At 48.3% G+C, this 11866-nt stretch overlaps 1 gene segment (V, D, J or C); it reads left to right on the top strand.

Moving 5' to 3' along the window:
- The first annotated feature begins 5829 nt into the window (after positions 1-5829).
- On the top strand, positions 5830-6560 carry LOC115642289. The segment is given in 2 exon segments: positions 5830-5924; positions 6244-6560. Coding segments are annotated over 2 exon segments (366 nt in total).
- Positions 6561-11866: the final 5306 nt, after the last annotated feature.

Here is an 11866-nt window from a genome sequence, read left to right as displayed (position 1 = left end):
GCACACACTCCCAGGGGTTAATCACCCCTTCGTTTTACTGCTCCCCAGACACTTACTGCAGGAAGCGCCGTCCACGGGGTGCAGTATCTCCCGCCGCTGCCACCAGTTGTCACGGAGTGTGGGGAGTCCGGCCCTGCACCCCTCTTCCTGGGACCCACAGTGACTCTCAGCCAGCCAGTAAAACAGAAGGTTTATTGGACAACAGGAACACAGGTTACAGCAGAGCTTGCAGGCACAGTCAGGACCCCTCCACCGAGTCCTTCTGGGCTTTCAGGGTGCTTGGATCCTAGCTAGGATACCCTGAATTCCACCCACACAGCCCCAAGCCCAAACTCAAACTGCTTCCCTCCTGCCACTCCCTTCCTTTGTCCCCTTCCCGGGCAAAGGTGTTGACCTTTCCCCTCCCTTACCTAGCTCAGGTTACAGGCTCTGGCATCGTCCATCCCCTAAAGTCCTCCCCTGCTCTCCCACTCCCCACACAGACAGTCCCTACTGCATCACACATACAACATCCCAAATATACTGCTGTGTTCCTTGAGCTGCGTGAAACATTCTTCAACTGACTGTATTGCACAATCTAGCACCTGGTTAAAGAATTAAACTTTGAATTGTTGTTTGGGGTCTCTTACGGGATTATCCTGTGCCTCATAATCAAAATGTCATCTTCTTCGGTGACTCTTGTATTCTCAAATGGCTGGGAAAATTGCTTCAGTCTGAAGTTCCTTTTCCCACTTCTGTGCACTCTTCAGAATGTTTTGAAATCCCTCCTCTGACCAGTAAGACTGTAGGTATGACTTTGCTTTGTGCAGTTGTTCCATTGCTCCAGATATATCAAGGTCAACACCTTAGAGCCTTTTGATTACAACATTTATTTCAAAGAGTATGTCATGCCACAACACAGCAGAAATTTGAAGTTATGTATGTTTCTGGTGATTCCATTTCCCTCTACCATTGTTGTCCCATGAACAGTTCCTGTCATAGCATTATTCTCCATAATGGCAACTATGGCATCATCTAGCTTCCCCATGTGGTGTTTGATAGGCGTTATCGCCTCTACTGGACTTTCCCATCGTATGGTACTCAGTGGTTTCAGTGTCAGAGAGGATGTTCCTAGACGTTGCTTCAAAATTTGATATCAAGGAGTTGATACAGAGAAAAATCCATAGATTCTTGGAATTACAGTAAAAAATTCAGCAACCTCACTGGAAGCTGACGCTGCATCACTGACCACCAAGTTCAATGAATGAGAATTGCATGGGACAAAAAAAGCTCAAGGGTTTAACTCTCGGATCTGTGTCTGCACTCCTCTGTTCTTTTCTCTCACGTTGGGACCATTATCATAGCCCTGACCTCTCATGTCAGCTACTGCAACTCCTGTATCTTCCAGCTTTTTAAGAAGCACATTTGTCATACTAGCTCCTGTAGTACCATCAGTGTCAGTAAATTCTAGAAAATGCTCTGACAGTCACCATTGCAGGGACATTTTCACTAGGTTCTGTTGTTGTTACAAAATGCACCATTAAAGTCATTTGTTCTGTATGGCTGATGTCAGGTGTGCAGTGCAGAATAACAGTAATATCTTGTTGACTTCAGATCTGCCACAATCTTTTGTTTGACTTTTGTTGCCAGTAACTGTATAATCTCATTTTGAATTTTTTTCCAAGGTCGTGGTGGGTGTACATTTCTTGGCTGGTGATGCTTCTTAGATGCTCCTGGAATACAGCATCAAACTCAGTGATGAGGCAATTTCCATCAGCTTCTAACACATCCCAGAAGACACTATCCCCTGGGGACACTTGCATGTACTGGCTCAAGATGGATGCAGTACAGACCACCACCCAGTGTATGGCTTTTTAATAAACATCTAGAGATCAAAATGGGCTCAGGTCCTTTTTTCCTGATCAAGCAAACAGACAGGACCCTTCTGTCCAAGGAGAGCCCCATTCCTTAGGGGAGGATTAGACAGAATGATTTGCCAGAGCCCTTGCAGGTAGGGGTGTGTATATGTCTCTCTCTCTCTCTCTCTCTCTCTCTCTCTGAGAGAGAGAGAGAGAGGACTTATTTGCTTATGTATAAGTTATTTCATTACCATTAATGAATTTTCTCAGCAATGCTTTTACCTTAAGAATAAAATGTGCTTGCTTAGAAAAAAGCTGTGTGGTAACTTAAAACTGTGGGAAATTATCTTAGAAGAGAAAGCAAAGCATAGGTGCTGGCCTCTTTGGGCAGTCTGTGTAACTGGGACATCACAGTGTAGGCAGGGAGCTGTGCAGCCTGGAAATACCCTGATCAGGAGACACTCACACACACTTTTCTCTCTAAGAAAACTAACACAGTGTGCAGAGGCAGTCAAAAAAGCAAACAGGATGTTAAGAATTTTCAAAAAGCGGATAGAGAATAAGACTGAGAATATATTATTGTCCTTATATAAATTGATGGTATGCTCATATCTCGAATACTGCATATAGATGTGGTCTCTTCATCTCAAAAAAGATATACTGGCACTAGAAAAGGTTCAGAAAAGGGCAACTAAAATCATTAGGGGTTTGGAGAGGGTCCCATGAGGAAAGATTAAAAAGGCTAAGACTCTTCATTTTGGAAAAGAGGAGACTAAGGAGAGGTATGATAAAGGTATATAAAATCATGAGTGATGTGCAGAAAGTGGATAAGGAAAAGTTATTTAATTATTCCCATAATACAAGAACTAGAGGTCACCAAATGAAATTAATAGGCAGCAGATTTAAAACAAATAGAAGAGAGTTATTTTTCACACAGCGCACAGTCAACTTGTGGAACTCCTTACCTGAGGAGGTTGTGAAGGTTAGGAATATAAAGGCGTTTAAAAGGGAACTGGATAAATTCATGATGGTTAAGTCCATAAATGGCTATTAGTCAGAATGGGTAAGGGATTGTGTCCCTAGCCTCTGTTTGTCTGAGGTTGGAGATGGATGGCAGGGGAGAGATCACTTGATCATTACCCATTAGGTTCACTTCCTGTGGGGCACGTGGCATTGACCAGTGTTGGTAGACAGGATACTGGGATGGATGGGCCTTTGGTCTGACCTGGTACAGCCGTTTTTATGTTCACAGCTGTGGGGCCAGAAGCTGGAGAGGGCTGCCTGGAACATGGATGGGGACTATAGGGGTAGTTGCCCAGAACTGTGACCAGTGTACCATCCTTCCTCTCTTAGAAGTCTAGCCTAGGACCCACAAAGTGGTCTAAGAGCTTTAGGCACTACACTTCCACTGAGGATTTTTCAGCAGGAAAGTTTTAAAAGATGACTGTAAACCATGGCTTGAATAATGTTTTAAGAAGTGCTACATTATCAATTTCACCCAAGCCCCTTAACTCTGAAATGGCTTTCATGAAACATCTATAGGCTGCCTGCACTGCTTCTCTGGGAAGACACCATCCATGGGACACGCCACCAGAAAATAAGCTATTTCTCCCCAGGAGTGGGCTAAGAATGCTTTTCTTGCTCCCTCTCCACTTTTCTAGTAGAGGGCGCTCCAGAGCAACACATCCCATACTATTTTCTTGGTTTGTTCAATACTTTAGTCCCAGGAGGTGACAGGAAGGCCACACACAGGTCACAGAAAGAGCAGGTTCCATATTTATAATACAAACTGTTACATGAGAAGCAGCAGGCAGAAATCCTTTGGAAGTAATTGGTGAAGATAATCTAAAGTTACAAAATGCCCTGCTTGATTCTACATCTCCATCTTATTCTCCTGTTGTCAGGTGAGAGCCATTTTCATTGTGAAGCAGCTGTACAAATGCTTCAGAACCTCAACTTTTGTGATATTTGGCAAGTAAAATGCAATCTCTTAAAAAAAAAACCAACTCAGAAAATATATGGGGATTTTATGTAATTATTTTGGCAAACCCTGGAATTCTATTAAAAATCACATTTTGGCTCATCATATGTGCCTTGAACGATAGATAAATATTACAGAAAAAAAGGATGCATAAAAACGTGTTTCAAGACCTTTCCCTCCTTTGCAGGTATTGCTGAAAGTTTTTCTGTATTCCAGTCACCTCCGGAGCTGAGAATCTCCGCTGGACACAATGCAACATTACAGTGTAACATCTCCACGGTAGACAGAAACCCCTATCTGTCTTGGTATCGTCAGTATGCGAGCCAACCTCCCCAGCATGTATTGACTGCTTTCAGGTCTGATGATGAGAACAAGTTTGCCCTCGGGAAATTCTCAGCAGTTTTGTATTTGGAGGATAACGATTATTTTATTAATAAGATGCGTCTGACCTTGGAAATTGAAGAGCTGTCTCTCCAGGACTCCTCCGTGAACTACTGTGTTATCAGACCCCACTGTGGAGTAGGGTAATATCTGTATCTGTACAAAAAGGTAAAGATTTCTCAGGGCTACATAGTGTGGAAGGCACTCTGTTTTTCTGCTTGACAGCTTCTTTGGCTAAGTTTGGTTCCATTCAGGTTTCACACTCCGGCTGGATCATATATATTTCCACTGTAAATTTTTCTCTTTTTGTTTAAATTAAGATACTTTTGCCATTTGAATGACTCAAGCTCTTTAATGCTATAAGGAGTGTGCAATTGTATTTTCACTTTCAAAATCATATTTCTTCCCGCGATCACTTCATGTGTTGCTCATTGTTTGCTGCTGTACATGCTCCCAGATTCTTGGACCCGGTCCAGGAAAACACGTAGGCACTGGCTTTAGTCTCGCAGAAATAAATGGGCCACACACACACTGCTAAAAAATAAACGTGTTTAAGGGCTTCACTGGGTCAGGATTTTAGTTTAAAACACCTGCATGATATTATATCACCAAGCGCCTCTTAACCAAGCGTGACTACTACTTATCTCACTGGTAGTTAGGAGAGTACTTACATGCCGAAATTTGCAATGTTTTAATACCATATTTGCTGCCTTTGCAAAAAAATTCATTGAGAAATTGGTTACCAAATTTTCTGAATTTGGAAACAGCTGCTAAAAACACGGGGTCAGATTCTGGTCTCTTTTACAGTAATGGAAGCCTGAGACAACTCCAGTGCTCCAGATCCTCATCCAGTGAAAGGCGTCGCAGTTCTAGCAGAGACAATGTCTCTCTGTCTGTGAGCAGGATGTGGACAGGCAGCCCAGGGGTTAGAGCCGGAGTGAGCATCCAGAAGACAGAGCCAAGGGGCAAAGACAAAGTGAGGCATGGAGCTGAGGGCCAGGGTAGGATTACCTTAAAGTGAGGCCAGGCGGAGTCCAAGGCAGGAGCAGAGCTGGAACAAGCCAGCCCAGAAGCTCAAGTAGCAGCCCTGGCAAATGATTTGTGCAACTCCTGAACCGTTGCTGCCGCGGGGCTTAAGAGCCGGTCTGCTGACTCTTCCAGCCAATCAGGCTGTGTAGTCTATGAGGCAGCCCACTGCAAGCCAGCTGTGTTCCTTAGGATTCCCAGATACTGGATCTGCTGCACGTGCTAATTCTTGGGCAGGCGTCTTTCTTTCGTTCTTTCGTTCTCAGTTACCTATTAACGAGAAAACAAAGCGCTGACTAAAAGCACCTGAGGTCACAAGAGAACTCAATCTCTTTCCTATACCCTGACAATTACAATAAATAAATAAACAAATAAATAAATCAAATAAAAAATAAATCAGGAACTTCTTCTAGAAGTAGGATGTGGGGGGAACTCCCCAGATGAATTACGAGAAGGAAGTAAGCATGATGTTACAGTCAGCCACAAACCCCACCTCCCTCTGCTTCCTGGGAAGCTGTGTGTTCACATCCGCTCCAGAGAGAAGTAAGGCGGAATCTGAGTCAGGTTTTAACATTAGAGGCGCTTTCTGCAGAGTGTGGAGGTTTGAACATCTCTCAGTGGAACTACCTGGGGCCACTTATCTCAAACAATGAACAAGTGTTTGCTTCTGAGCCTCTTCCTAGGGACTCTGTGTCCAGGTAATTGTTGTTTTAGCTTTGTTCGGGCAACTTGTCTCACTGCCTATGAATCTGTCTCATATCAAGTTGCATCCTTAATTATATTTCTACCAGCTGTCTCTTTCTTTCCCTCACCCAGCCTTTCTCTGTTTAACGATGTCTGTTACTCTCTCTCTCTCTCTCAAAAGAGTGCACTCAAACTATGTCTCTCTCACTCCCCATATACCCTCTCTGTCTGTCTGTCTATCCCCATACACTCCCTCTATCTGTCTATACATCCCCTCCATCTAGCCCCATGCACACTCTCCACATTTAGCTGGTGTATTTTGTTTTGTTGCAGGTGCTGTGTCTGGCAATTCAATCCAATCCATTGAACCCGACATGTCTGTCATAGAAGGAGACGCTGTGACACTCAGCTGCTCTTACAGCACCAGCTATAGCGGTGTCTCTCTACAATGGTACCGCCAGAGCCCCAACCAAGCCCCGCAGTACATTCTCCAGAGAGGAGCGAAGGGAAGCACCATCAGTGACCACGCAGATTTTGCCCTGACTAGATTCACTTCTGAGACTAACGCCACTGCTACAGTTCTGATCATCAAAGACCTGGAGCTGGCAGACAGAGCTGTGTATTATTGTGCCTTGAATGAAACACAGTGAGAGAGTCCCTGGAGACAGCTGCACGAAAACCTCCCACAGCCCTCACATGCATTCTTCGCTGTCTGTGTTGGGTGTTGAGTTTCAAAAACCTTTGACGCAGCAGCTGTCTCTCACTGGGTGTCTGTGCAGCTCCCTGCCTGGTAGGCCTAGCCCAGATCTCAGTTTTATCCTCCATGACCATCAATTTCCAACTGTGTGCTAGGAAATACTTGGTCTCAGCATTTTAATCTGATTTCAGGGTTTGAACACCAGTTTCCCACTGAAGATGAACATGGGCTGATATAATAGATTGACAGATTTAAAAAAAAACAGAAGGCACCTGTCTGATCGACTCTGACTCCTGCGTAGCACAGCTCAGAGAGCGTCATCTCACAATTCCTGCTTTCAGGAGAATATTTTCAGAAATGTCTTTTGAAAATGGAACAGAATCCCAAGCGGTGCAGAGGGAGCGTTTTGATGTCTGAGTGTGGTCTCGCGCCAGCGCTGGGAGCAAACCTGCCGCGCTCAAGGGTCGGGTTGCTGATTTTTCACATCTACTCTTGCAAAGTTACAAAACCGGCAGAGCTGCCCAGAGTGCACTGCTCCCAATGCTGCTGCAAGTGTGGCCACACCGTTGGGCTGACAGTGTGAACACACACAGCAGCGCTTTCCTGCAGAGCTCTCTGAGGGGAACTGTTACATTTGCAAATGTAGACTGAGGGCACATCTACACTGGCAAAGCTACAGCACCGACAGTTACAGCGCGGCTCAGAGAGCACAAAAGGAAAACTGCTGTTGTGTGTTCACATTGACAGCTTCCTGTGCAATAGTGTGTTGACACTTACAGCATTTGCGCCGCTGTTCGGAGCGGTGCACTCTGGGCAGCTATCCCGCAGGGCGGCCAGCTGAGCGAGTTCCTGCTTGGGGCGGCAGATTCTACTGTGGCTTCCGCCTAAACCTAGGGCGGCACGGGGGCTTTTTTTCCCCCCTCCCCCCATTCTCCGGCCGCCCTGTAGGGGACTAGGGGAGGAGGGGAGCGCCCTGCAGCAAGCCCAGCAGGGCAGCCCGCTTCTTTCCCTCCCAGCCGACCGGAACTGCTCGGAGCCCTCCCGGCAGGCGGTGCGGCAGTCGGGCCCCAGGGTGAGCGCCCCTCTGAAGCGCTGACCACCCCTCTTCTCTCTCCCCCGCCCCGCTCCCCTCCCATTAGACCAGGGGGCATTCTGCAGCACAGGGACCCCCCTGGCTCCAACCGCCCTATAGGTTTTTTTGATTTGTTTTCCCCCTGCTTTGCCGGCTGTGCTGTTGTTCCCCACTTCCCCCTCTTTGCTGCTCCGGCGAGCTGTGTGCCCCTCCAGCTTTGCTGCTCCATGGACCCGACCCCATTCTTTTTTTTTTTTTGCTTGGGGTGGCAAAAAAGCCAGAGCCGGCCCTGGCTATCCCATAGAGCATCTCTTCCTCTTCTGCAACTAACAGTTGTGGGAAGGCAGAGGTTGCTGTGGGGCCTCCCAATGCCCCGTGATGCATTGCCTTGAATCTCAGCAATCTCTGTGCTTCCTTCTGCATTGGGCGCCATCTTTCAATAGTTTGTGTTCTGCGGGCCCTGCCCTGCCTCTTTCTGGCTGCAGGAATGGATCCCAAACTGTTGACCAGGATGCTGCTCTATCTGACCAGCACTTCACGAGTGGCAGTTCAGTTATTCCTTAAACTAGAAAGGCAAGAGGAGTGTGACATTGATCTTGGCAGGAGTAGTAGCTACCACACGAGATTGCTTGAGGCATTTACGGAGGTGCTGACCACAGTGGAACACCACTTTGGGGCTTGGGAAACAAGCACTGTGTCACGGAGTGTGGGGGAGTCCGGCCCTGCACCCCTCTTCCAGGGACCCACAGTGACTCTCAGCCAGCCAGTAAAACAGAAGGTTTATTGGACAACAGGAACACCGGTTACAGCAGAGCTTGCAGGCACAGTCAGGACCCCTCCACTGAGTCCATCTGGGCTTTCAGGGTGCTTGGATCCTAGCTAGGATACCCTGAATTCTGCCCACACAGCCCCAAGCCCAAACTCAAACTGCTTCCCTCCTGCCACTCCCTTCCTTTGTCCCCTTCCCGGGGAAAGGTGTTGACCTTTCCCCTCCCTTACCTAGCTCAGGTTACAGGCTCTGGCATCATCCATCCCCTAAAGTCCTCCCCTGCTCTCCCACTCCCCACACAGACAGTACCTACTGCATCACACACTGCATGGTGGGATTGCATCGTGATGCATGTCTGGGATGATGAGCAGTGGCTGCAGAATTTTCCCATGTGGAAAGCCACACTCATGGGACTGTGTGATGAGCTGTCACCATCCCTGATCTGCAAGGACATGAGAATGAGAGCTGCCCTGTCACTGGAGAAGCATATGGCGATTGCACGGTGGAAACTGGCTACTCCAGACTGCTACCGATTGGTTGCTAACCAGTTTGGAGTGGGAAAGTCACCATTGGATAGTGTTGATGGAAGTGCTCAGGGCCATTAATCATCCTGCTCCGAAAGACCATGACTTTGGGCAACGTGCATAGCATTGTGGATGGCTTTGCAGAAATGGGTTTCCCTAGCTGCGGAGGGGCAATAGATGGCACACACATTCCAATTTTGGCACCATACCACCTAGCCACTGAGTACATTAATCACAAAGAGTATTTCTCAATGGTTTTCCAGGCTTTTGTGGATCATCATGGGCATTTTACAGATATTAACACTGGCTGGTCCGGAAAGGTGCATGATGCCTGCATCTTTTGGAACGCTGGCCTGTTCAAGATGTTGCAAGCAGGGACTTTGTTCCTGAACCAGAAGATCACCACAGGGGAAGTCAAAATGCCCATTGTGATGCTGGGAACCCCCACCTACCCCTTAATGCCGTGGCTCATGATGAAGCCATACATGGGGGAACTTGACAGCAGCAAGGAGCAGTTCAACAGGCTGAGCAGGTGCAGAATGACTGTGGAGTGTGCATCTGGCCATTTAAAACCCCGCTGGTGATGCCTGTATGGGAAGCTGGACATAGCTGATGACAATATTCCTATGCTTATAGCTGTGCACTGTATGCTGCATAATATTTGTGAAGGGAAGGGTGAAAGCTTCACTCAGGGCTGGACCACAGAGGCTCAGCATCTGGAGGCTGAGTTTGAACAGCTGGAGACCAGGGCTATTAGAGGGGCTCCACGTGGGGCCCTAAGGATCAGGGATGATTTGAGGCAGCAATTTGAATCTGAAAGCCACTAATATTTGTTGCTTTGCTCAGGACTGCAGTGCTTGTAATGCTAGGAGGTGATTGATGCACATGATGCAAGAAGGGACCTTAACATTATTGTATGTTCCTTGGCAGTGCTCTATTTGCTTTCATTAATATAATAAAGATTGCTCTCAAACAAAGACAGTTCTTTTATTGAAAGATAACAACCACAGGAAAGAATCAAACGAAAAAATTCATCAGCAGGGAGGGGGACATCATATGGGGGAAGGGAAGGTCTAAAGAGGAGGAGGGGTCCTGGGATGGCTACAGGTTTGTGTATATCCAGGGATCATACCTAACCTTCTTCTCTGGAGTACAATGCAGCAGGTACTGTACTTCAGTAGGGCCAAACTGAAGAGGGATGGGTGTTGAGTGCAGTGGGTGGTGGGAGTCCACACTGATGGCTTGTGAGGAGGGAGGAGTGGAATGCTGCAGGTAGAGACTGGAGCCAGGACGTTGATAACAGTGTGTTGGCAGGGTGTGGGGTGCACATGGGAAAGAGTTTTGCAACATCAGCTGCAGGAGAGGGCGGAAACGGAGCTGCTCAGTTTGAAGAGCTTTTATCGCATGGAACTTGTCCACTTGGTGCTCTATAACCAGGGCCGGCGCTTCCATTGAGGCAAACTAGGCAATCGCCTAGGGCGCCACGATTTTTGGGGGGCTGCATTTTGCCGGGGGGATGGTGGCAGGCGGCTCCAGTGGACCTGCTGCAGTCGTGCCTGCAGAGGGTCTGTTAGTCCGTGGCTTCAGTGGAGCTGCCACACACATGCCTGTGGATGATCCGCTGGTCCCGCGCAGCTCCGGTGGACCTCCCGCAGTCACAGCTGTGGCAGCTGCACCGGAGCCACGGACCAACGGACCCTCTGCAGAAATGGCTGCGGCAGCTCCACCGGAGCTGTGGGAGCGGAGTGCGGGAGCGGCGTGCGGGGCAGCAAAATGGCCGTGCGCCTAGGGCGCGAAAAACTCTGGTGCCGGTCCTGTCCATAACTGTTAAGAGCCACTCTGTGGCTTCTTTCTGGTGTGCTGTATTCTCCTTTTGGTCTCTCTTCTCACCATCCCACCAGTCCTTCAATTCCTTTTTCTTGGTGGAGGAGTGCATTATAACCTCACACATAAAGTCCTCCTTAGTTCTTCTTGGGCACTTCCTAATTCTGCACAGCCTTTCTGTCATCAACAACAAAGAGGGAGGCTGGGCTCCCAAGGTCATCTCTGTGAAGTTTAAATGCAACATTTTACAGAAGCAGTATTGTTTGCAACACAGACAACACTTATTCAGTGCTTTAAAACACAGCCAGTACTCACACACCTGTCACTGGCTGACCCCAGGCAAGCACACATGAGACGCAAGACCCCCACAGTGGTGAGTAGCCACAGGGGCAGGGTAAATCACTCTTCCTGGACCCTGCTGTACACTGGACATGTGGCTCTTGTGCACTTGGGGAGAGCTAGCACTGTGAGGGGAGGGGCTGATAATCATTCCTGTCCCCACACTTTCCACAGGCTGTGACCATTTTGGAAGGTATCTCAGGGCCGAGGATGAGCAGAGAATTAAGGGAGGGTCTCCTCCAAGCCTGCCGCTTCCACCCTGGAACCTACGTGGCTCACATGTGTGCAGCTATGGTGTCCCCCCCCCCGCCGCCATAATGGCAAAATGGCAAGGGAAAGTTACCGTTAATGGGGCAAGAAACAAAGCAGCTCTACCGAGGAACCTGAAGTAGTGGATTGCCCCGTGTCTCCACCAGGGCTGCCCAGAGGTGGGGGCAAGTGGGGCAATTTGCCCCAGGCCCTGGGCCCCGAAGAGGCCCCCACAAGAGTTTTTTTGGGTCCCTGGAGTGGGGTCCTTCACTCACTCCAGGGACCCTGGAAAATTCTGGCAGGGCCAGGGCCTCCTGGAGCTTCTTCCACTCTGGATCTGAGGTGGAGAGGGGTCCTTCTGCCCCGAAGGACCCCCCACTGCTGCCAAATTACCACCAAAGTGGGACCCGCCACCAAAGTGCCAGGTCCCGAAGTGCTAAGTCCCACTATGATGGTAATTCAGTGGCAGGGGCCCAGCTGTG

This window comes from Gopherus evgoodei, unplaced genomic scaffold (assembly GCF_007399415.2).
Source record: "Gopherus evgoodei ecotype Sinaloan lineage unplaced genomic scaffold, rGopEvg1_v1.p scaffold_39_arrow_ctg1, whole genome shotgun sequence".
NCBI classification, from domain to species: domain Eukaryota; kingdom Metazoa; phylum Chordata; order Testudines; family Testudinidae; genus Gopherus; species Gopherus evgoodei.
This window is presented reverse-complemented; position numbering and strand designations above follow the sequence as displayed.